The sequence below is a fragment of the Malaclemys terrapin genome, chromosome 3 (genome assembly GCF_027887155.1).
Source record: "Malaclemys terrapin pileata isolate rMalTer1 chromosome 3, rMalTer1.hap1, whole genome shotgun sequence".
Taxonomy (NCBI): Eukaryota; Metazoa; Chordata; order Testudines; family Emydidae; genus Malaclemys; species Malaclemys terrapin.
The window spans coordinates 196,798,490-196,824,567 of record NC_071507.1 but is presented as its reverse complement, the minus strand read 5'-3'; the positions used below and the strand labels follow the sequence as shown (position 1 = coordinate 196,824,567).

General features: G+C 49.8%; 1 protein-coding gene across 1 annotated transcript; it reads left to right on the top strand.

The window, feature by feature from the left end:
- The first annotated feature begins 2,416 nt into the window (after nucleotides 1-2,416).
- XKR5 (XK related 5) lies at nucleotides 2,417-24,471 on the top strand. The gene is made up of 7 exons (XM_054021532.1): nucleotides 2,417-2,659; nucleotides 5,251-5,434; nucleotides 10,913-11,094; nucleotides 13,542-13,751; nucleotides 14,545-14,714; nucleotides 15,592-15,703; nucleotides 19,163-24,471. Exons 1-7 carry the CDS (start codon nucleotides 2,602-2,604, stop codon nucleotides 20,458-20,460), a joined length of 2,214 nt encoding a protein of 737 aa, XP_053877507.1. The 5' UTR covers nucleotides 2,417-2,601; the 3' UTR covers nucleotides 20,461-24,471.
- Nucleotides 24,472-26,078: the final 1,607 nt, after the last annotated feature.

Below are 26,078 nucleotides of genomic sequence, written 5' to 3'. Positions count from 1 at the left end.
ATGTGCCCATCGTTTGCCCTCCTCAAGGAGCACATGAGTACATAAATCACAACATCCTACAGTATTATGCAAGTCCCCATGGACCACAGATGCCAATTTATGGACACCAACATGGGCTGCGCTGGAAAAGGTCATGATGCCAGGGTTCTCCTACCATCAGAAGTCTACATTCATGGACAACCAGGGACATTATTCTATTGCCATAAATGGAGCTATTGTCCCCATTATCCTAGAGGACCCCGCATATCTCTTTTGCCTTGGCTTATGAAACCATATGCAGAATTTTTCTTATGCATGAGATGACAGTTTATGGGGGGTGGGGGGGCTGTGCATTTACTTTATGGATTCTTGTACATAGACGTATTGAGAGATTGAGTTTGGATATAATTTCCCTATTGTGCCTTACCATGTGTTTATCTTTATTATTCCAAATACACATTGCATAATGTGATGTAATAATGGCAATACATTTTCTTAATTAAATAAAAGCCTTTATTTGTGAATACGGATGTATTACAGGGAGAGAGAGAGGTGTTTGGTGTTCTAATGGTAGCTGGTGTACAGTTTATATGTTAAACCAACACTAAAACCAGTAATAAAACAAAGTGCATAAACCAAACACTGCCTGGTGTAAACAGTGAAACCAGTGCCATCAAAACAATCCCCTAAGTTTGCGAGTCCTCTGGCATGTTCTGCTTTCTCGTTCATGTGCGTTTAGCATGCACTGGGTGCCACTGCTTGGAGGGTGGAGTCTGCAGGGAGGAGGGGTCAGCATAGAGGTGGATGTGTGCTGGGGGAATAGGGTCTGGATGGGGGTGGAGGACTGCAGGGGGTAGATTTGCCCAGTCCAGCTACTGTTAAGTCCTGGTTGTATGGGCCACCCGCCAACCATGGAATTATCCAAAGTGTTCCTGGTCTGCAGCGCATGGTACCGTGGAGGGGACTCAGACTCGGGCAATGCAGGATCCTGCACTCTAGTGGCCATTAGTGAAAGCAGCCTCTCAAACCGGACTTTCCACTGCGCTCTGTCTTCCTCACTCAACTCACGTTCCTGTTTCAGGAACCAAGATGCAAGTGTCAGCTCCCGCAGTGCTATTTTGTCCTCGAGCTCTGCAGCCTGCCTGTTCTTTCAACTTGCCGTGAATCCTTCCCTCTTTGATATTGCACCTGCTTGTTGGCCCTGTCCAGATTGTCAACCATAATTTCATCACGGAAGTCCTTCCTCTTTGACCGATCCAGGATGAAATGAAGACCCAGGGTTCTGCTGGCGTGTGCCCGAGCTGCCGAAGTACAATGGCCAGTTGAGGTTGAGGGACCTGCAAGCACACATAAAACAGTCTGTTATTGTCTCAGTAATTCACGGACAGTTCAGTGCATGAGCACAGGAAAAATCTTTATGGATTCTCAAGGCCAAAAAATGAGAAAAGCTGAATTTCACATATATTGTGAGAGGAATTCTTCAGGTCCCCGAAGCTCCATGGACTGCTTACTTTGCTTAAGAGCCTTCGGTGTGGGACCTTGCCAAAGGCTTTCTGAAGTCCAAGTATGCTATATCCACTGGATCACCTTTGTCCACATGTTTGTTGATCCCTCAAAGAATTCTAATAGATTGGTGAGGCATGATTTCCATTTACAAAAGTCGTGCTGACTCTTCCCCAACAAATTATGGTCATCAATGTGTCTGATAATTCTGTTCTTTACTATAGTTTCAACCAATGTGTCTGGTACTGACGTTAGGCTTATGGGCCTATATGACAGTCTGTACCCTCGTGTTCATCCTTTTTACAAAACTATAAAAAATCTTGTACAAAGCATGCCTTGTGAAGTATCATTTGAAAACTCATAATTTGCTGATCATTATTGTCACGGTAAACTGTATGTGTCAACAAAATCAAATGGACTATCACCTGGTTAAGCGGCCATTCTTTGGCAAGCAGAAGGGTGTAAAGGACAAATTTACCTCCCATGTAAACAGACTGGATGTCACCAGAACTCCAGCTGGAGATAATTCTCAAAGAGGATGAAAAGATATAAAAATGATGAACGGGGCTCAAAATCACCTCTTTTCCCTCATCTCTACTTACGGCCTCAATAATGTTTGAAAGACAAAGGAAGCATCACTGAACTGGGGGAGTGGTCCTGGCTGAAGGAATCCAACCAGACTGCTGTAAGCATATGGTGAGAGAAACCTTTTTGCTTTGAATTCATCCCCAGTCCGGAGCCTACACCCCAATCCCCTGTCCCAACCCAGTGAAAGTGAGTGAGGGTGGGTGAGATCAAGCGACTGAGGGAGGGGGGATGGAGTGAGCAGGGGCGGGGCCTTGGAGAAGGGGCGGGGTCTCGGGAAGGAGGCGGGGCAAGGGCAAAGCTTTGGGGGTTTGTGCCATTAGAAAGTTGGCAGGGAACCAGTGCCAATCCCTGCAAATGCAGCTGCTGCCCCCCGCCTAACCGACCCCCAAGAACTCCCTGGCATTGCATAGGCGGGAGGCAAAGCCCTGGGCGGGCGCCGGCTGGCCCTTGAAGGGGAGCCGGGCTGCTCCGGAGTCCTTGCACCGGAGCTGGGCGCCGCCGGGCTCGGGCCGCCCCGGGCGAAGGAGGAGGATGCGCGCAGCCTTCGCGGGACTCTCGCTCCTGCTGCTGGCGGCGGAGCAGAGCGCGCGTGAGTCTCCCGGCCCGGCGGGACCTGCAGCTAACTAGCGGGGCTGCACGCATACCCCCTCTCCCCCGGCCGCCAATGCAATGCCCCCGTGTAACCGCGCTGCCTGCACCCCCGTCCCTGCAACTAACCGGGGGGGGCGGCGCATCCCCAACACACTTGCATGTCCCTCGCGCGCTGCACCCGTCTGCCTGCAACTAATCAATGGAGCTACACCCCGGAGCTGCGCCCCCACCCGAGCTGCTTCCGCCGCCCCGCAGTGGGCACCCCGGTAACTGCGCCGCTGCACCCCTTCTGCATGCAACTCGCCAGCGGAACTACACACACTCACCGGGCACCCGACCAAGCTGCACCCCACCTCCCCCAGCCCCAGTCCTGCGAGCAGCCGCTGTGACCTGCGGAGCAACTGTGCTGTCCCCCCCCCGCCGCCCTACGACTGCACGTGGAGCATGCACATGGCCGGCTGGTTTGCACGGAGGGGCCGGGGGGAGAGCGTGCAGGGCTGAGCCCCTGGCACCGGTGCAGGATCGGGCCCGGCTCCGGCCGTTTCCTTGCAGCGCACCAAGGAGGGGAGCGCCGCTGGTTGAGCGCGCGCGTCGGTTTTAAAATCTTTAACCCTTTGCGTGCTGGGCTCTTCCGCGAATCCTGCTGCCTTCCCCTTTCCTCTGCATGCTCCCCCGGGGCGGGGGCGGGGGAGGCTTCTGCTGCTAGGGTTGCCAGCCCCCCAGGATGGTCCTTGTATCTCCCGGAATTAAAGATGATTCTTTAATGAAAGGTTATGGCATGGGATGAAATCAGTAAACCTCCAGGAATGCATCCAACCTGAATCTGCAACCCTACCGGGTCCCTACCGGAGCAGGCAGGTGCGTGGGAGAAGCTTCACCCTGGGCAGGCTGATGCCCCTGGCTCAGAGCTGCTGGCTAGGGAGGGTCCCAGGCCCAGCTCTCCCTTATTCTCAGTGACTGTCCTATGCCAGAATCCTGGACCTGAGCAAGCCCAGAGTTTGGGAAGTTCGGATCTGGATTGGCCTGAGCCGTTCCTGGGAGTCCCACTGGGCTATTCTAGATCCATCCCTGACAGCAGGTGACAACAACGAAAGGGCAGACAGAAAGGATTGCTACTTCTTTGAGGGGACAGTGTGGCCTATGTGAATAAAGCGCTAGACTGGGACTCAGGAGACCTGGATTGGGTTCCTGCCTCTACCACCGGTCTGCTAAACCTGAGACAGGTCACTCCCCCTCTCCTGCTCCCTTAATTCGGGGATAATAAGGCTGACCCCCCTGGGTGAAACACTGTGCAGTCTACTATGAGCGCTCTGGGTTATTTATCATTTTACTCATTGCTTTACACACACCCTCCAGAAAACAAGCCCCTACGTGTTTAAAAGGCTTTGGTTAAATTGAGGAGAGAGTATCTGTGATTTGTAATGCCATAGTGCCTAGGAGGCCCAGTCATGGAGCAGAACCCCATTGTGCCAGGCGCTGGATCAGTGGTTCTCAACTTGCAGCCCGGTCAGTACGCAGCTGCGGCCTATGTGACATCCTCAGGGCCACAGAGGTAGTATTGGATGCGGCCCACAGTGTTAAATAGGCTGGATGCACACATAACTTCATCTTTTTTACAAATTATCCTTTGCTAACATGCATAGTTATGTTACACATTAACCAACACTTAGAAATAAGATTTCAAAAGTGTTAAGGAAGAAAAAAACCTCTCTCTATATAGAGTTGAGCCCAAACTGAAAACCTAATCCGAACCTCTTTTGCTTTAAGAGCAGAGAACTTATTTTTATTATTAATTTGTATGGTGGTAGCATCTAGAGGCCACATCTATGGATCAGGGCCCCTGTGCTGTGCAAGCAAGATAATGAAAAAGACGGTCACCCAGAGAATTCGCAATCTAAATATAAGACTGTAGACCAGGGATTGGCAACCTTTGGCACGCGGCCTGTCAGGGAAATCCGCTGGCAGGGTGGGACGGTTTGTTTACCTGCAGCGTCCGCAGGCTTGGCTAATCGCAGCTCCCACTGGCTGCGATTCACCGTCCCCGTCCAATGGGATCTGTGGGAAGCGGCGGCCAGCACATCTCTCGGCCCACGCCGCTTCCTGCAGCCCCCATTGGCCTGGAACTGCGAACCGCAGCCAGTGGGAGCTGCGATCGGCCAAACCTGCGGACACTGCAGGTAAACAAACCGCCCGGCCCGCCAGCGGATTTCCCTGATGGGCCGCGTGCCAAAGGTTGCCGATCCCTGCACTAAATGGATGCAAAAGATACAGACTAAGGGAGCACAAGGTAACAGTGAGATCTTATGCTAAGTGTAACAAACAGAGGTCACAGCACAGGAAATAAATAGCCATTGCTGAGCATTGTGTAGCTATTGTGGGAGAGGTGAGTTTGAAGGAGTTGAATGTAGTGCCTCTGTGGATCTTTATGGGGAGCTTTGCCCCAGGCATAAGAAGTGACATGGGAGAAAGTGATGATGCTTGTGGGCAAATGTGATTTGGGCCACAAAGGCTGGTACACTGTTAGAGCCCAGGTGGGAGAAGTACCCTGTCTGTCACCATCTATCATATTGTTTCTTTTCCCTTTTTCAGGGGTCTGCACCATCGTCCATTATCTTCTCTCTGGCCGGTATCTCTGGTGCTGGTTGACCATTGCCTTGCTTCTACCTGACTATATAGTTCAGCTCCTCAGCTTCTCTTGGTTCCGGGCAGATGGGCACAGAGGCTGCTGCTGTCTGGTGATTGTGCACGTGCTGCAGCTGGGGATTTGGAAGCGGTGAGAAAACAACTCATAACTTTTGAAGCACTAGGAGGCTTGAGGTCTAAACTTCTGAGGACAAATATATGTACTTTGCATGGAAAGTGTGTGCGTGCCTGTGTGTGTTATGTTGCAAGGAGAACCATTGGAGTTGTGCTAGGTCAGGGGTCGGCAACGTTCGGCACGCGGCTCGCCAGGGTAAGCACCCTGGAGGGCCGGGCCAGTTTTATTTACCCGCTGACGCGGCAGGTTCGGCCGATCGCGGCCCCCACTGGCTGCGGTTCGGCCGCGGTTCGCCGTCCCGGGCCAATGGGGGTGGCAAGAAGCCGCAGCCAGCACATCGCTCGCCCGCGCCGCTGCTCGCTGCCCCCATTGGCCCGGGACGGCGAACCGCGGCCAGTGGGGGCCGCGATCAGCTGAACCTGCCGCGTCAGCGGGTAAATAAAACTGTCCCGGCCCGCCAGGGTGCTTACCCTGGCGAGCCGCGTGCCGAACGTTGCCGACCCCTGTGCTAGGTGTCTCTTTCTGCAATGTAGGACCAGGATTTTCCTATGGTACACTGAGACTTCAAACCACAGAACTGTGTGTAGACACTGTCTTCTAGAAAGTTGCTAGCCTGGTTTCTAATTACAGTAGAACCCTGATTTTATGGGCATTGGTCTCACAAATGACTGGTTGTCTGAACCATCTTTCTACCACTGTGTGTGACTCTGATCCTTCAACCAACATAGAATTATAGAACTGTCAGGCTGAAAGAGACCTCAGGAAGCTATCAAGTCATACCCCTGCACTGAGGCAGGACCAAGTAGACCTAGATTGTCTCTGACAGGTGTTTATCCAACTTCTTCTTAAGAAACTTCTAGTGGCACGGATTCCACAACCTCCCTTGGAAGTCTATTCCAGATCTTATCTACTAACTAACTAATAGAAAGTTTTCCTAATATAAATAAAATTAATGGAGATATCCCATCTCCTAGAACTGGATGGGACCTTGAAAGGTCATTGAGTCCAGCCCCCTGCTTTCACTAGCAGGACCAAGTACTGATTTTGCCCTACATCCCTAAGCGGCCCCTTCAAGGATTGAGCTCACAACTCTAGGTTTAGAAGGCCAATGCTCAAACCACTCCTAGCTAACTTAAATTTCCCTTACTGAGAATAGAGCCCATTACTTTTTGTCCTATCTAAGTGGACCTAGAAAACAGTTGATCACCATCCTCTTTATAACAGCCCTTTACATATTTGAAGATTATCAGGTTCCCCCCGTCAGTCTTTTCTCCAAAAGACTAAACGTGTCCAGTTACCTTAACTTTTCCTCAGAGGTCAAGTTTTCTAATCCTTTGAGCTTTTTGTTGCTCTCCCCTGGACTCTCTCCAATTTGTCCACATCTTTCCTTAAGTGTGATTCCCAGAAGTGGACACAGTATTCCAGCTGTCTTACCAGTGCTGAGCAGAGAGGGACAATTACCTCATCATGTTGACTCTCACTCAATTTGTGATCCACTTAAGTATTCCTCCTGTGTCTTGCATATAACCCTTCCGTTGATGCACTCCTTTTTTGCCACTTTATATCAGTGGATATTTGCATCTGCAGATATAAATTTTGTATCCCTACAGGGCTCTACCCATTTTATAGTTGCGCTTTTGATTTTTCCTTCCTCAGTGAAGTACTTTGCACTTGTCTTTGTTGAATTTCATCTTGTTGAATTCAGACCAAGTTCTTTTTAAATTCTAATCCTGTCCTCCACAGTATTTGCAGCCCCTCCCAGCTTGGTGTCATCTGCATATTTTATAAGCACATTCTCCATTCCATTATCCAAGTCATTAATGAAAATATTGAATAGTACTGGACCCAGGACTGACACCTGCAGAACCTTACTAGATATGCCGTCCTGGTTTGACAGCAAACCGTGGATAACTACTCTTTGAGTACAATCTTTCAACCAGTTGTGCACCCTTCTTATAATAATTTCATCTAGACCACATTTCCCAGGTTTGAAAAGACTAAGATATTTGGTGGCAAAGATGAGGTGCAGTTCTCTCCCTCAAAGAAAAATCAAGCACACTGTATCCAGTTGTTACCATTCGTTATATAAACTATCATTGAGCGATTAAAGAATTAACCTATGCACCACACCTCCTGGAATCTTGAGATGTTCAGTTTGATGAAGTCAATCCCCCATAAAATAGGGAATAATCAAATAGGGGTTCTACTGTATGGAGGAAGATGGGACCTGAGAATAAGATGTTGGGAAAGCTGACATGTTCTGGCAGGTTGGTGACATGTAAAGACATCACACCCTTAATGCTGTTATTCAACTTGAGTGGTCCAATATGATGATACTAGTTGAGAATGCTTCTCTCTTCCCAAGTAGTGGAAAAAAGTCCTAGGGACTGTCCATTATTCCTGTTGTTGAAAGGAAGGCTTATTTGTCTAGGTTTTTTTGCTTTGTTTTTGTTCTTATTTTAATTGAAGACCCTAAAAATCCTTCAGATCTTGTCCAGATTAAATTGGGACGTGGGGAAGGGGAGTGGAAGATGCTCGATTAATGCTCACAAAATTTGTTTGCCCTTTATATGTAACTTGTGATTAATGCCAATAATGTGTGGGGGGGTTTTTTTTATTCAATAATGTTTCCTCTGTCGGTTTGTGAAGCTTCTATAAAGTGTATAATAGTGCTATTGTAAACGGATATCTCAAAGGACACATTGCGCTTTTCTTAAAGCAATTAGTCACTCTCAGAAGTTTGAAACTGGAAGCTGTCTCCATAAGGGAACTTCTTATCTCTGCCCTTGAGCGTATGCAGTTACATTTAATAATGTTAGCAGATGATTGGGGAGAAACTGTCACAGATTTCTTTTCAGGCCAGGATGGACTTATCATCTAGTCTGACCTCCTGCATAATGCAGCCGTGGAATCTCACCCAGCGATTCCTGCGTCTAGCCCAGAGGCTCTCAAACTTTTTTACTGGTGACCCCTTTCACATAGCAAGCCTCTGAGTGCGACCCCCCCCCTTATAAATTAAAAACACTTTTTTATATATTTAATTCATTATAAATTCTGGAGGCAAAGTGGGATTTGGGGTGGAGGTTGACAGCTCGCGACCCCCCATGTAATAACCTCGCGACCCCCTGAGGGGTCCAACCCGCAGTTTGAGAGCCCCTGGTCTAGCCCAATAACTTGTGGTTGAGCTAGAGCACTACCTGACAAATGAGATCTAGGAGGGTGTGAAATAAGGTGGTAAAAGCACCACCTGTTGGAGCTCTTTTACAGCTAGATTGGACAAAGTATTGGAGAATAAATTGCAGGGGATGGTGCTGCACACTGCGAGAAGAATGAACTAAATGACCAAACCACATCTATATTACAACTACTTAGTCTAGGGAACTGGTTACAAAAGTATTCCGTTTTGTAATGTAGGTGAAACCTAACCATGGTCACAAACCATGCAAAAGCCTTTGAGATGCCATAATTTGGGGACTCTGTTAACCATTCAAATAGAGCCACATGAAAACAACTTGGTGCACGCACAGCGCTCCACCATTGTAATTGCATTGATTTAACAGCTGACCTTTAGTTGAACTAGTAAAATTTCTGTGTGTAGACATGGCCTTGGTGCAACACAGTTGTAGAGCTGACTGGTCCTTGTGCTGAGGGATTAGGACTCTAGTTGCATGGCGGGGAGACACCCATTGTATAAACCTTTGAAACAGATGGGTGTTGGAGGAAGAAGGCTAAACGTTGGACTTGTCAATTTTTGCACTGTCCTTTCATGATGGCACTGAAGGGGTTATTGGTTTCTCAACACTCATGTTCATTCTAGGGATGTAAATACTGTTGAAAAATTTAACCGTTTAAACGATTAAAAATATTTCATTTAAATGGTTAACTGATTAAGCGGCTGGGGCCGATCCGGCAGGCATGGCTGCTCTGGCCAGATGGGCAACATGGGGTCGCTGCGGCCACCGGCACGGGGTTAACGGTTAAAGCCGGTTACCCAGTAAGACTACTGCTTACCAGTTAACCAGTTAACATTTTACCTCCCTAGTTCATTAAATCCAGTGTCTCTGTTAGGAATGTCTATACAGGCCTGAAGTATAAAACTAAATAGCCTCTGGCTAAGGGCTGGTCTGCCAGATGGCTGTATTTACTGTGTGCATAGGGTTTATTGCAAAACCCCAGTATTTACCTTAAGTAAACACCTCTAAAAGATTACAAGTTGTGACATAAATTGCATTGGTGGGTATCAGTAACAAGTCATTGATTAAAATTGTGTCAATGTTAACAGATTAGCTAAAGTTCATGTATTGAACCGGATCAAATAGTGGCTCTGGAGGTGGAGGAGCACCTGTAATGCACTGTAATGCACTCAGAGCGACTGGAAGGGAACTCTCAAGGGTGTGTGTATAATTAGTGTGTGTGTGTATTTAATAACTTTATCATCTACAATTCCTGCTCAGAATTATTTGTCTAGCAAAGGGATGGGCAGCCTTTGGCATGCGGCCCGTAAGGGAAATCCGCTGGCGGGCTGGGATGGTCTGTTTACCTGGAGTGTCCGCAGGTTTGGCCGATCGCAGCTCCCACTGGCCACGGTTCGCTGTTCCCGGCCAATGGGGGCTGCAGTAAGCGGTGTGGGCCGAGGGATGTGCTGGCCGCCGCTTCCCGCAGCCCCCATTGGCCTGGAATGGCGAATTGCGGCCAGCGGGAGCTGCGATCGGACGAACCTGCGGACGCTGCAGGTAAACAAACCATCCCAGCCCGCCAGCGGATTTCCCATGACGGGCTGCGTGCCAAAGGTTGCCGATCCCGGGTCTAGCACCAGCAACGTGCTAAGTGCTTTACAGGGAAGCATGAAGCCAAGAGTCCTGATTTTCCACTACTTCAAGCCATTTGTAGTCATTGACGCTGGGTGTAAAATGCCCCTGGATCAGGATGTTATCACTTTACACAAGGGGAAATGACTGCACAGGGTCCAAAGGGCCTGATTCTCCTCTAGATCAGGGGTTTTCAACCTTTTTCTTTCTGAGGCCCTCCCAACATGCTATAAAAACTCCACGGCCCAGCTGTACCACAACAGCTGTTTTTCTGCATACAGAAGCCAGGGCCAGCGTTAGGAGGTAACAAGCAGGGCAATTGCCTGGTGCCCCATGCCACAGGGGGTCCTGCGAAGCTAAGTTGCGCAGGCTTTGATTTCAGCCCTAGGTGGTGGGACTTGGAGCCCCCGGCTTCAGCCCCAGGTGGTGGAGCTTTGGCTTTCTGCCTGGGCCCCAGCAGGTCTAATGCCAGCCCTGCTTGGCGGACCCCCTGAAACCTGCTCGCAGCCCCCCAGTGGGCCCTGGACCCCTGGTTGAGAACCACTGCTCTAGATCACACCTGTGTACATCAGAATTAACTGCTGAAAGCAGTAGAGTAACGCTGTCAAGTTGATGGAAGTAGGATCAGAATCAGGCACAGGTCCTCGGCCTCGAAGAGCCCTGATTGTGGTTTGTACTCCTTCAGGCATTGGGACGCTCTGTGGACAGCTGCGAAGGCTGGAGGAAGCTCCATTGCTGGAGATCTCCTCATGCAGCTGGGGGACCTGTCAGTTCTGCGTCTCTTGGAAGCCCTGCTGCAGACCTTGCCCCACCTGTTGCTCCAGAGCTACGTTTTCGTAGCGGTGGAACCGACTGGCCTTGTCCCAGGTAAGTGGGGAGTCTTTAAATGTAGAAGGAAGGTGATGTATGTGTGAGATGTGTCCTCTAATGTATGTGTCTTCTAATGTTCCCAGGGTAGATGGGCACAGGTAGCAGGAGTGGACTTTCAGGATGAAGGACCATATTGCAGACTAACTGGAGAAAAACATATTCAGAACGGTGCTTTTAAAAAATTAGCCTCTTGCGCTTCTTAGCAGCAAAGGCTGGTGTCTCTCCTCTCTCTCAACGGTTCCCCATCTTTTCCCAACCGTTTTCTTGTGACCCCCACGCAGTGGATGCGTTCCTTTTGACAGAGAACAGCCAGAGCGTGCCCTCTTCGCTCCTTAATCTGCCTGCAGTATGACTGCTCTTCAGCAGCTCAGCGGCCAGTTCATGCCGCAGCAGAGAAACGGGGAATTGAACTTGGGTTTCATGTGTGGCCAGGATGGAGGACTGTCGGGAGGCCCGTGTTTGTCTCACCTCTGGAGGAGTTAATCACTAGGTTTACTGGGGTGCGTGATGGCTTGAGGACTGATCTTGGGGTAGGCATAGAATCCTTGCCGTTTGAGATGGACTATCCAGTTCATCGCCCTGCAAAATTCAGAATTATCCTGCAATGGCACAGAGAGCCTCTCTCCTTGTATAGAAGGAGCATTCCACTTCCCCGGCAGGTTCGAATCACGAGGATCGTCCACTGAAAAGATAAAATTAGTGTTCTCAGCCCATTGGAGAGAAGTCACTGTGGCTGATGCTAAGGGACAGTCTTATGAGAGAAGCCACAGACTGAATGAGCATGAAGAATTAATAACCATGGTGCTTAATACTCTCCATGTGTAGCTCTCCAAGCACTTTATAAAGGTCAAGTGTCAGCTCTGATTTGCAAATAGGGAAACTGAGGCACAGAAACGTTGTGAGTTGCCCATGGTCGCACTGTAATTCAGTACTAGAAACACCCTACTAGAGGAACTGCTGGTTCCTTCAGACTAGGGGTATGGGAGGATGGGATAAACTTGCCCTGCCACTGCCTGTGGTATTCCTACTGTGTGTGTGTGTGCGGGAATAGAAGACTCAGCTATCCAGGGCTATCAGTCCCACAAATGCTAGGAGTCCCTCTCTTACACACAAAGATTTCCCCATAGGTGTTCAATGGAACATACTTGTGAGAGCGATTGCAATCGCAGGCAGTATCTTTGGAGGGCCATTGTATTACATTTATGAATGGTTTCTGTGTGAGTGTATTGTAGTCCATGGAGGAAGGGTACGCACAGCGCCTCCAGGAACTAAAACTAGGGTTGGAGGCGGGGAGGGGTTAAGGCGAGTCACTGAGACTAAACAGTTCGGGGACGGGGGGAGTTGCCTAGACTGGCTCAGGCTGGGTTTTTCAGAGACTAGGGAACAAAGAAAGGGTTTTTGGTATAAAAGAATGAAAGGGGCTTCTTTCTGACTAACCCTTGCAGAAGGGTTGGAAAGACTTTGGCCTATGAGAGCCCCATAAGATGGATGGGTGACTCCTGGTATGTTTCGTGTGGCTTTAAATCTGTATTATTTTTATTATGTTTTCTCTGTAATGCTTTTACCTTAAGAATAGACGTGCTTGTGTAACCCACACACTTCCTGGGTGTAGTGTTCTGTCCCATCTAGTGGCGCTGAGACCACTTAGAGAGAGAGAGATTATGGGTCTGCTCTACAGCCTTAGCTAACAGCCAGTGGCTTTTAGCTCTTGCGGTAGAGGCTCATGCACTAAGCTCCAAAGGCCCCAGGTTTGATTCTGCCCGACGACGACCGGGGTCTGTCAGTGTTACACTTGCTCAGAAGGAGTTGCGTGGTAACTGAGGGCAATACAGTGTTCATCACCCTCAGAGAGAAAGCAACACCCAGGGCCTGGCTGTTGGGCAGACTGGCTTGCTGGGGTATCACAGTGTAAGGCAGGGAGCTGTGCAGCCTTAAAACCCCCAGCTCAGAAAGGGGTGGGCAGGGTCCCTGCCCAGAGACAGGTGATGGCTGGAGACCTGACCGGGCGTCCCTGGACTGGACCATGGGTGAGGAGATAGAGGTGCAGTTACACTGAAGTTGTGACAGTACTGATGAAGTAGAACATACATAAGAACGGCCATACTGGGTCGGACCAAAGGTCCACCTAGCCCAGTATCCTGCCAGTAATAAGAAGGTGTGCTTGATGCACTGGTGTGTATTAGCATGAGAACAATTGTCAGTGGATTGATGGTCTTTTAATGGCTGTTGCAAAAGATACTTTTAATCCTAATAAAACTGATAACTGGGGAAGGAAAGAAATCGAGGTGAGGGTTTAGTGGAGAACAAACACAGGTCAGTAGAGGAACATTTGGTCAAGTGCTTCAGCTGGAGTGAAAACCATCTGTCCTGTGGAATGCAGGTGCCGTGGATTTCTGACCCCTCATGGTGCCTTTTGAATAATGTCCCTCCTCCTTCATTTGTAGGTGTGAGTGCTGGACTTTCCCTGCTCTCCCTCTCCTGGTCTTTAGTCTCTTACAGCCGCTTTACATGCCTAATGAAACCAGGTCATCTCTACATGCCAGCAGCGGCCTTCCTGTGCCAGTTGTTCTGGAGGACAGGAATGCTAGGAACGAGGGTCGTGGCCCTGGTGCTCTTTGCCAGAGTCTATCCTGTCTGGGTTTTTGTCGCAGCAGGTAAGATGAGATTTCCTGTGCATGCTTGTGCAGTTAATAGTCTCCTGTGTCCCCTGTTGTGAACAGACACTAGGTGGCGTAAGTCTCCTGTTTCTCTCACCGAGGAGGGTTCATAGAATCATAGAAGATCAGGGTTGGAAGGGACCTCAGCAGGTCATCTAGTCCAACCCCCTGCTCAAAGCAGGACCAACACCAACTAAATCATGTCTACACTGCAAAGAAAGACCCACAGCGCTCAGTCTCAGAATCTGGGTCAGTAAACTTGGGGCCTAGGTCTAAAAATAGTGGAGTAATCCCACTTGGTCTGGAGCCCGGACTCTGAGACCTTTCCTCCTCGCTGGGTTTCAGAGCCCAGGCTCCAGCCCAAGCCCTAACGTCGGCACTGCTCTTTTTAGCCCCGCAAGCCCGAATCCATTGACCTAGGCTCTGAGCCTCAGCGCTGCAGATTTTTCTCTGCGGTGTCAGTGAATCCAGGGTTCCTCTGTTCTTTTCAGTAAATACACAGCTCATGATCAGTGTTGGCTTGACAGCTCTGGGGCCGCAATCCCTCTCCCATCCAGGATTGGTACAACACGGGCAAAGCTTTCCCTGTGCTGCCCCGCAGGACACGGTGTAAGGAGGAGAGTCAGTTCCTTTGCACGTCGATCCTGGCAGTGATCTGATTTCTCCATCCACCTTCAGGGTTTCTTGCCAGTGGTCCCTCACTGCTGATGCTTGTGAGATTTGCTAGCTTCCCCCCCTCAGCTCACCACAGCACCTAATTTGCTTTTTACTCTCTGCCTTCCCCGCCGAGGTGCTCACTGGTTGGTGATGTCCTTCTGGCTGGTGTCTCAGCAAACTGACATCATAGCGAGTTCCTGTCACTGGAGACTGTTCAACTTCCTGGTGGGGGCCGTGTACATCTTCTGCTACATTAACTTCCAAGCTGGCCCCTCCAGGTACAGAGTGGCTGTGTTTTATGCGGTAAGTGCTTGGTCTCCTCTTGGCTCTTAGAGTCACAGTCACTAACAACAAAAACAATTAAGAACTAATCTAACCGTAAGACCTGTGCAGTAAGGGCCGTGGCCGCTTCTGTGTGTCCTACAATGGAGCCCATAGAGTCTGGCCATAATAAACAGTAACGGGTTTCCAGCAGTGACCTTCACCTTATGCTTCCGGTGAGCCATTTCCCCATTTCCTGCTTCTAACAGCAGTGCTCCCTGGGGTGGCACTTACTTTCTGACCCTTATAATGATCAGTCTCTCCCTTGGGGCATGATATTTGACTACCGTTAGTTTAGCCTGCATAGCTACATTTTTATGTTGGCAACATCAGTTCCACTTGAAAAATCCTGCTACGCTAATTGGAGTGGATACACTTTCCTAGAATCGAAGAGGTTATAAAGATTAAGTGAATTTAGCGCTCATGAAAGGTGCAGAGCGGCAGCCCTGGGAGGATCCTTCTAAATACAATAAAGGCTGCTACTATTATTGTTCGTGGGAAACACATGCGCGTTGCTGGTTCTGTGGTGTCTGGCGTTGCTCTCAGATCTGTGCTGAACCCGTTCCATGTTGCTGGTGTGTGGAGATGCTTTGGCACAGAAAAGGTACTATAAAAACTTGCAATTTGTTTTCACAAGCAAAGAGCCGTGTTTCATTTCTATTCAAAACCTACGTGGGGGAGAAGGCCAGAATAGTACCGGGAGCTCAGAGTATGATAGCAAGTGAGAGCAAAATAAATAGGTAAAGCTTAGAACTTATTCATGTGTGTCATTTAACTCCCTCCACAGTAGGAGCCGTGTCTACAACCAGTTGGCGCACATGCAGCTCTGAGTGACAGCTATCTTTCCTTTGCCCTGCAGATAATGCTGACAGAGAACATCTTCCTTTTGATGTTGGCCACAGACCTCCTGCAGGGGGCGCAGCGGGAGAGCCTCTTTATGACAGGGGCTGTGATGGCTGGATTCGTGATTGGTAAGATCTATTGCTTTCTCACGGTCTGAATCAGAAGGTGCTCGGATACTATGCTGATGAGAGCACTAAGAACCTGCCTAGAATAGTGTTGCCAGCTCTCACAATTTTCTCATGAGGGTCGGTATCTTTTCTAAAAGCTTTGGTTTCTGGAGTCATATTGGGAGGATCCGAGGGTGCAGGTCTAGAACCCAGGGGTCTCTGGATCACTGACACTCCCTCTGGGCCAGCCAAGGGAGATAGGCAAAGCATCATCTCGCTGAACTTGGAAAGTCAGGCCCCACGGGAAGTTCTGTTGGAGCACTAAAGGCCTGCAGCCGCCTGATTGGCTCACATCTGCTATTTAAGCCAGGAAGTGACCGAGTGGGCCGTCCAACCTGTTGTGAAGACTTTCTGCTGCGGCCACATCGGACCGTGCTCTTGCCTGTCTCCTGTAACCCTGATCTAAGCCTGGTGCTGATTCCTGCTCCACTCCTGACCTTCTCCTCACTTCCAGCTCCTGCCTTGATCCTGTTCCATGCCTGATTCTTGCCTCTCCCCGATTCCTGCCTTTTCATATTGCTCCTGACCATCGGCTACCAACCCTGGCTTTGACCCTGCCCCCGACTTTTGACTGGCTCAACCCTTGGCTCTGACATTTGATATCCAACCCTGACTCTGATCCTTAGCTTTGGTTCCTGACCCCAACTTGGCTCAGCCTTCTGGCTCCGGTATGTGGGAGTAAATGCCAGCTCCGACCCTTCGCTTCCATTCCCTGCCTGGATGCCTGCACACTAGATCTAACCCCCTTGCTCTCACAGTAGGCCAGACCACCTGCGTCCTGGTTTCTAACATGGAGTCAATCTTGGCCTTCCCTTTTTAAAAGGGTGACTTCCTAGCCCTCATGGTAGCACAGGGATGCTTGAAAAAGTGACTTCAGTGCACTCTGAAGGCCCTGAAACCAGGAAGCAAATGCTATGGTTGGCTTAAAAAAGTCTCGTTATTTTGCAGGCCTGACTTGTGATTTTTGAGCATTTGGGGTTGGTGGTGCTGTAGTATGGAGGATCACTGTTCAGAAACTCTTGCCAGTGAAATGAGTAGGGATACAAGACAGATTGGTTTTGTTAAGGTGTGTTCCTTTCTTCTGGCTGAGAGTATGTTGATGAAGGACTATGCAGCAATGTGGGTGGGGGGAGATCCCCCTCTTTCAGGGACCAGATTTGGCCCTTGGTGGGTGATCGTGCTCCCATTCAGTCAGGTGCATGCGCTTGAGGACTGAATGCGGCCCTGCATGTGAAGGATGTTGGGCATGACTATCCCTTTGCAACAATGTAGTGACTTGCACGGGAAAACGTTAGCCTTGATTCTCTCGCATTGTGCCTGTTCTCCACAATATCCTCCCCATTGTAACTTACTGCAGCTCAGCGACTGCCTGGTGTTCCTCTCCACCTGCATAGACAGGGTGGGGGAACTGGCTTCTCCACAACATGTTCTCCACCCCAAGAGACTGTCCCAGGCATGCAGTGACCTTGGGTCTCGAGTCGGGGGTAGGAGGGGCACAGGACAGAGCTGGGAAGCAGCCACTGAAGCCGTGAGTGGATTTCTCTCTCCAAGGCTGTGACTCCCGAGTCCATAGTGGTGAACGGTTAATGCGCTCGCTCCCCTCCCACCTACCTCAGGAGGGACCAGCTGCCATGGGCAGGGTTGTGAGTAGGGAAGCCCCATGGCTGTCCTTCTATCCGCTTTGTTGTGCTCGGCTCTCCTTGCTGACCCTTGGGGATTTGCCAGTTGCCTCCTCCCCCCCCATCCCGCTCTCCAAGTTGCGCAGCCTTCCATTGTAGAGAGAGCCTGGCTCCAACCTTGTCAGGATCTCCTTGGTAAGTTGTTTCCTTTACTGTGGGGGAGGGAAGCATCAAGCACCTAACTCCTCACTAAACCACCATCGCTGTTTTTCTTCCCTGCTCCCCGTCATCACTCCATGCACTGCAACTCATGCCAGCGGCCGGGACTTGGGCAGTATTCTATCTGGCACTGAGCAGATCCTGCATTTGATCAAGATGAGGCTCAGAGGGAATCGCGCCGTCTAACTGATTCCAGTAACTTCTCTCCTGCCCTTGGCTTTATTTTTCAGAGTGTCTGGGGGTAATGTTTTCAAAAGCACCTCAGTCACTTAGGAGCCTTTGAAAATGTTGCCCTAGACGTCTCCTTTGGGTCTCTCTATTCCTGGGCAGACAAGGAGCTGTTCTTCAGAAGCAGTTCTGTGTTGCTGTTTCACTGTGCGATGGCACCGCTAATCCACTGTCCCTTCCACCAGCTTGTTTTCTGAATGCCATTTCCAGAAATATATAACCCCGGATCCCAGCAGCTCCTGTTCTTCACTGCTGGCGTCTGGCCTCCAACCCAGGTGTTGCTCTAACACCGTCTCTCTGCATACTGAGCTCTGCAGAGTTTGAGGCTGTTCTTCACACAACCCTGTTCCTGGCCTCCTAATGGCTGTGCCCTGAACCTGATGCAGAAGTCTTTTCTGGACTGGCGTCAGGAGTGACGTATGTTCTTATTTTTGAGCTGCTATTCGGCCACCCACGCCTTGTCCTCCTACATCCTCTGCTAACCACAAGCTCTTAACCTCAATCTGCCAGTGACAAAGGACGTTGGTGGCCCTAATAAAATGAGGAACACCCTGCAGCACAACAGGAAGGCTGGAATGCTGGGAGAGTCATAGAAGCAGTTTAGTCTGATTTAAAGAAAATGTTAAGGGGGAGGGAGAGCTCAGTGGTTTGAGCATTGGCCTGCTGAACCCAGGGTTGTGAGTTCAATCCTTGAGGGGGCCATTTAGGGATCTGGGGCAAAAATCTGTCTGGGGATTGGTCCTGCATTGAGCAGGGGGTTGGACTAGATGACCTCCTGAGGTCCCTTCCAACCATGATATTCTATGAGTCAGTACTCTGGAATAATTTCCACTGGCAAGCAGTAAGTCTGCATTGAACAAGTGCTAAATTTGGGTCTAAAACGAAGTGACATCTCTTCTGACTAGGTAGCGATGGTACAGAGATGCTTAGCTCTGCTCAAGTCTCCTGTTGGATCCTTGTCTTAGGTGGATGGTTGCCCCCACATATCATCTCCCAATACTTAGGGACTGCTTATCTCTGCACTTGAACCTGTCGAGCGATGGTCCTAGCAGGTGGTATTGATGCTCCCAGAAGCATTCTTCGGATAGATTCCGTGCAGCAAGGATTGCATCTAACTACTGGTGCGTTTTCCCTCCCCATGACACAGCCACAGTTGCGTCCTTTATATAAGCAATTGAAAATGCTTAAATTGTAAAACAGACCCTACCTCAAAAACTTTGAGTACCACTGAATATCAGCAATGGTACTACTGCTTGGATACCTAATCACATCAGTATTCCTAACTGTTTCGCACTATATGCCACAGTGAGGTGTTGGCAAAAACGTCACCTTATTCCTTTTTGCTTTCTTTCAGGCTCTGCGGCTCTGGTCATCTATTACAGTCTGCTACACCCCAAATCCACAGAGATCTGGCAGAGTTTCCTGAAGAAATCTTGCAGCATCACAGCTGCAAAGTATAACGGGACAGAAGGATCCACTTTCCGGTCCATAAACGAAGCTGGGGAGAGTTTTGGAATTTCAGGTCAGGGGGACATTGTCTCTTCAAATGCAGAAGTCTCGAAGGTGGTGCATACCAGGCCTGCTTCTAGAGCACACAGTGAGACCTCACTTGGAGAACTTGAAGGTCATACTTCTGTGAAAGACACCTGGGTGAACCATCATCATTGGCTGTTGGTAAAGCTAGCCTTGAAAACTGGGGATATGTCCAAGATCAACGCAGCCTTTGGAGATGGTGGAATTGGGGAGCTTTACCCTTCAGGATGGGTGGCAAGCAAACACTGCAGTGCCATGCTTGGGCCGAAGACCAAACTTGGCTTTTCTTCGGTGGGAAAATGCCCTGGAACCCCTAAAGCCAGAGTGGTAGGACAGAGACTTCAGGCAGAAGAGAACAGCACTGGAGAAAGCCTGAGCAAGAAGGAGACTACTTACGTCACTCTAGCAAGCAGCGAACACAACATGTGCTCTGTTAGAACAATGCCAACCCTGCAAGAGGAGCACAGGCCAACACCAAAGGCCCCTGACTGCACAGACTCGACGAGCAGACGTGAAGCTCAGGCAGACAAAGCGGGAGGCATGTCTGCTCCTCTGACTCCAAACAGCAGTGCCAACGGCAGCACTGACTTGGAAGCTGTTGTGGAGCACCCAGAAGGGACAGCTCAGATGCACGAGAGTCCAACTCTGTACTTCAGTGCCAATGCAGAGGCCACTGCATCTCTGAACGGAGGTGGGGGAGCAGCCAGCTGTGTGGCTGATGGCCTTGTGGAGCTGGTGGAGGACAGCAGGCTCAAGCCTGTACCAAACAACATTGTAGGTAAAGGAGAGGGCTTCCCCATTACCATGGCTAATATCAGTCCAATCCTGGGCGTTGGCACTCCTGGCTTTCTGCAGAGCCATCCGTCCTTCTGCTGCACCAGTCAGTGCAGTGCACTGAGTTCATCCGAGGAGACCTCGGAGTTCACGGAGCAAGCACAGTGCCACCACTGGGGAACCGCGTCCCTTGGGACTTGGGTTGCTGCTGTGAAGAGGAGACTACGGCCAGCTGAGGAACCGTGCTACACGTCCACTCCCAAGACTGACCCCCCCAGCCAGGACTGCAGGTTGAGGGAGGCAAAGGAGAGGACGAAACTGACGGGATTGATGGAGCAATTGTAATGGAGTGAGGCTAAATTAACCAGCTAGGGCCGTGTGTTTGGTGTCCAATCCAGTCCTCTGACATCTTGTTAATAATTTACTCTTAAGTCTCCATAGGAGCATACAGCTCCAGTTCTTGTCTGTCTGGAGCTCTAACCTTTTCCTCCTGCTGGGGGTACGTTGCTAGATTCCTCCTTCCTGCACCCACGTACTGTATCATGCAGAGTAGCTCCCCAGTTGTGTGCTGTCTCTTACCACTCCCACTAGAGTCCAACTCTGGAGCTGTGCGCTTGCTCCATCTGAAATGGCCATGGTCTTCTGCAATCTGGGGACATGATGCATAGTAAATTGGCAGTAGCAGAACCTGCTGTAAGTAGTGGGGCAACGATTCTGCTGCTTAACGGAGGTTGTGACGATAGTACTTGGGTATGTTTGGGGTTCTGTGGGTGGGCCAGGAGGGGTGTTCCATTAGATGTGAAATCCTGCGATGGCAGGCATTCACTGGAATGGGCAAGGGACTGTCTCAGGGGACTAACACTGGGCTACAGAATCTTCCGCTGCTCGGGCACGAGAGCATATCCAGCACCAGACATGATTTTCAGTCACTTTTACAGCTTAAAAGTGCATCAAAGCAAAAGTGCCAACATTTTTCTAATGCATTAACTGCTTGGGAAAGGAGGGGGGGCTGATGGAAAACGGGCCGAGTGTCTTCCACAGAGCATGCTAGCAATGCCAGTGGGTACGACGAATGCCAGAGACCCTCTCTGCCTGGCTCTGACTCTAGGGCTGAGGCTGCAGCAGTAGGAACTGTAGTCTCCTCTACGATGGCCTAGCTCTGCTGCCTGCAGCCAAGGGAAGGTACAGATGTTAAATCGGGCATTTAAAGATCTTACTAAGCAACTAAAGCATGGGGCCTCTTACGTATTTGTGACAGCGTCTTGAAACTCGGCCATTAGCAGCCGTCCTTCCAGAGGGTTATTTCCCCAGCTGCTTGCTTCTCCCCACCTTGGAGGAACAGCTGCTGGCTGGGTGGTTTTTGTATCTTGACCTCTGCCCGAAGCCAGAGGCTTTCCCTTTCCGGGCAAACACGAGTTCACAACCAGGCACCGTGATCTTCCCTTCTAGGGTGGGGACGGCCGACCAATCCCTGCTGCAGGGTTCAGAAGGCCTTTGCCCCCAGGGGACTTTTTCACCTCCACTTCCAGGTGGCACCATGAAGGAGCCCCGCTCCTCTTTCTACTCCAGGCTGAAGCCCCTCAGGGTATGTTTACACTGCAGCTGGGTGAGTTCCCAGCCCAGGTAGACAGACTTGCACTAGCTTGGCTTGAGCGAGGGTGCTAGAAATAGAGTGTGGACGTTGTGGTTCCAGTGGAGACTCAGGCTGGCCATGTGAGCTCAGATCCAGTAGAGCCTGAGCTGCTGCCCAAGCCGCAGTGTCCACACTGCTATTTTTAGCGCACTAGCTGAAGCCCAGCTGGCGTGAGTCTGCCTGCCCGAGCTGGGGGGCTCGCTCCCAGCTGCAGTGTAGACATACTCTAAATCAGGAGCAGAATCCTGCCTGTCACAGAGCCGCTTCCTACGCTGGCCTCTGCTCAGGCTTTCTCTCCAGCCTTCTTGCAGTCCTCCACCCAACTGCTCCATCTCCAGGCCTCTTTCCCCGCTCCCTAGGGAAGGCTTCACTCCAGATCTTGCTTCAATCCTGCTGTCTCCCAGACCGAGCACAGAGCTTGCCTGCCCCCAATTCAAACCAGGGCTGACTTCCCGCTTGGTCACGTGATCCGTCGGGGGAAACTGAGGGGCTGAGCCTTGGAGCAGGGGTGGTTGGACCTACGTGTGCCCTTAAAGGGACACACTGCACTACAGCTCAGAGGGCTGCTCAGCGAGCTGCTGGCTTGGCTCACAGTCTGTAGTGTGCCAGTATCCAGCGCACAGACACAGAGAACAGGGTGAATAAATGGCCCCCCCAAAATGTCCTTGCTATGTCTGAGCATTCCGTTAAAATGGATGGTTTGTCAGTTCCAGGCAGTGACTCCAGCCCAGCTGAAGCAGGAACAGAAAACAGGTGGGGATGGAATTGGGCGTTTCTTAGCTTAGCCAGAACAATAATGTTTGGAGTCATTTATTTCAAGCCCAGGCAAATTCATTTCCTTCCTCGTTTAACAAAAGAAGTGAAGTCACATTGGTCTTGGAGCACTATCCCACTCGTATTGACTACACCTGGCAGAATTGTCCTGCTGTGCCGCTAACATGGCCTGCTGCCAAGGAGGAGAGCCGTGATTTACTGACCAGGCGAGCAATCAGTAAAAGCTGCCTTCCCTATTTTGATTGAGTTTTAACAGCTTGGACATGCCTAGTTGGGCAGGTTTCACAAGATGGATTTTCATGTATTTAACTAACGCTTGGGTGCTAATGTCACACTGAAGCTAGTTTCCAGTGTAACTAACTCGGGATTGTATTTTTTTATGACTATACAATAGCATTTTGGATGTACTCGGTATGGAAAGAGACAGTTGTAGTGAGTTCTAATCTCACTAACTACATCAGCAGATATATTCTGGAGGCACTGTAGTGGCTCCATTCTTCAGCTTTTATTACGCTTTTACCTTGGACAGTATCTCTGACTGACTGGTGTTTTAAAAACCACGAAAAGTAACAAATCCTGTCTGAATTTTTGGCTGTGTTGTGTTAACTGAGGGGTGCTCAAGGGACAAAATATATCCCCAAAAATGTAATTTGGGCTGCTCTGTCTCACCTTTGGAAAACAAAGCCACTGCAGAGCTTTACAGCAAACAACAACTAACGGCAGCTCTGATGCAAATACACTGTCGTTCCATTTCCATTGTAGAAAAGAGGAAAAAAGTTATTTGTCCCTAAACTCAAAAGAGTCACACCTAGAATAGCCAATGAAGGTCTCCGCCTTGATTCAATGTGTCTTATTTCTGGTTAGAGCAGGCTCAAAAACCAGAAAACAATATTGAGACAAGCTCAGGTTTTAGATTCCATTTTATTTTTGTCCATTTTTGATACGTGCTGATTGGTTTGGTTTGGTTTGGTTTCGCAAAACAACCTTCTTTTGTTTGAGAAATTCAGCCGTTCTCACGCTGACATTTTGCCCCAGAAAAGGAAATGCGCGCGTGACCATGTTGAACCGTTCAGCCAGACTCGCTCTCAATGAGGAGAAAGGAGGTTTTGCAGGGAGCTCTCCGGCATCACACAACTTCCCCCTGCCCAACCAGGCTAATGAAATGGAGGGGTGATGGAAATGGGTGTGGCTGCATCTCCTGCAGCCTAGGGAAGCCTGGAGAATCAGCCCCAAGAGCACTTGCCTAGGGCTTTAGAGCTGGGTTCAATTCCCTTCTCTGCCACAGACTTTTTGTGTGGCCTTAGGCAACTCACTTAGTCTCTCAGTGCCTCAGTTCCCCATCTGTAAATGGAGATAACAGTACAGCCCTTAGAGTTTAAAGTGCTCAGATACTACTAGAGTGATGGGAGCCAGATAAGTATCTTAAGTATAGCCAGAGGCCTGTGCTCCTCCCTGGGGCCCAAGAGGGAGCATATTGCTCTAGTTGCAGGCAAAGCCAAGGTGGGGGCCTGCAGCCGCTGTGAAGGGAGCTTGGAGGTCAGCGAGGGGTAGGAATGTGGGTGGGAACTTGGGAAAGTCACTTAGCCCTACTAGACTCCAGTTGCTATTGCCATCATATCTACTTCACAGTGAGGATCCATAAGGTTCTTAAAATCCCCCCTGCTGAACTGTGTAATCTAGTGAAAGTGTGACAAGCTGCATGTAAGAGGTCTGCTGGATTCCAGGCCCAGCTGGACCTTCAAACAAAAAGCCAACACGCATATTGTGTGGGAACATGAACCGTCCTCAGCTGGACAAAAGCAAGGAGAGCTGGAGGTAAGCCGGATTCTAGCTTAGCTCTGCTGTATTTAAATAATGCAGCCATTGATTGATTTTCTGTGCAACGACTGCCGGGGACACCCCAGAGGGAGTTAATGCATGTGAGCCAATTTCATCCCAGCAGGGGTGACTGTGACTGCCTTAGTTCAGAATATCCTGGCTTTCCTAGATGAGTCGATGCACTCTATTTCAGCTACTTTTATAGCTCCCTTGACCCTCATGTCTCCCTTACACTCTATTAAGTATGTTTCCACACAACGGCCCTGGGTGTTAGGAAAGCACTATATCCCAAGTTACAGGTAGGACACTGAGACACAGGCTAAGTAACTTGCCTAAGGTCTCACACAAAGTCAGTGGCAGAGCGGGGACTTGAAAGCTCATGTCCCAAGTACTAGAATCCTGTCCTAACTGCTGGACCATCCTTTCTCGTCAGAGAACTGCCTTTATAATTCCCCCATAGGATTCATAGGAGGTTGGTGCCCCCCCTTTATAGCATTGATATACTTTGTCCTTGTGGCTTGTACAGTGTGAATGGTTCTGCCACGCAGGGGATTCTGCTTTGTGTCAGGCTGGAGTTCACTTCACCAGCATCTTGCTACTGGGGAGACTTTCAAAGGAACAGGTGGGAGCTAGGGACCCATCTCCCCCTGACTTGCAATAGGAGCTGGGCTGCTTTGAAAATCCTCGCCCTTGTTTATTATTTAGATGTACAGTAACTCCTCACTTAAAAGGAGTTAATGTTGTTACGTTGCTGATCAATTAGGGAACATGCTCGTTTAAAGTTGTGCAATGCTCCCTTCTAACGTCCTTTGGCAGCCGCCTGCTTTGTCTACTGCTTGCAGGAAGAGCAGCCGTTGCAGCGAGCTGGTGGGGGCTTGAAACCAGGGTGGACCGGCAGCCCCCCATCAGCTCCCCTCTCCCCTAAGTTCCCTGTGCTGCAGCTGCCTGCAGTTCAGCTGTGTCCCTCCCCCCACTGCCATGTGCTGCTCCTGCCCTCTGCCTTGGAGCTGCTCCCAGAGACTCCTGCTTGCTGGGGCGGGGGAGGGAAGGAAGAGGGGGGCTAATGTCAGGGTATCCCTCTGCCCCTGCACCCCGCTTACCCCATCTTCCATAGAGCAGGACTCAGCTGTGGTCTCAGCAAGCTGATCTAATTAACAAGGCACGGTACTTAAGGGAAATGCGCATCTATCCCTCCATTCCTGCTGCCTTGCAGAGTGAGAGAGTTAACTCTTGAGGGTTCAGCCAATTGCTAGTTCATCATTTAGCAGTAAGGGAAATATCCCACCCTCTGACTCCTCCACCACAACCAAGCTTCACAATCATCATCACTGTGTACCAGTATTAAATTGTTTGTTTAAAACATATACTCTGTGTGTGTCTGTATATATATAATATAGTCTTTTGTCAGGTGAAAAAAATTTCCCTGGAACCTAACTCCCTCATTTACATTAATTCTTATGGGGAATTGGATTCGCTTAACATCGTTTCACTTAAAGTCACATTTTTCAGGAACATAACTACAACGTTAAGTGAGGCGTTACTGTATTACGGTAATGTACTCCCCCTCCCCCAGGGATGTGCTGGGTGCTGTACAAACACGTATTTAAAAAACTGCCTCTGCCCGAAAGAACTTTCTGTCTAGGTTACAAGTAGATGAAACCCAGGGCTGAGGGGAAGATGGCGGATGCTCATGAAGCTTAATCAGCCTGGTTTTAAAAGCTTGATGTGTGCAGAGTTA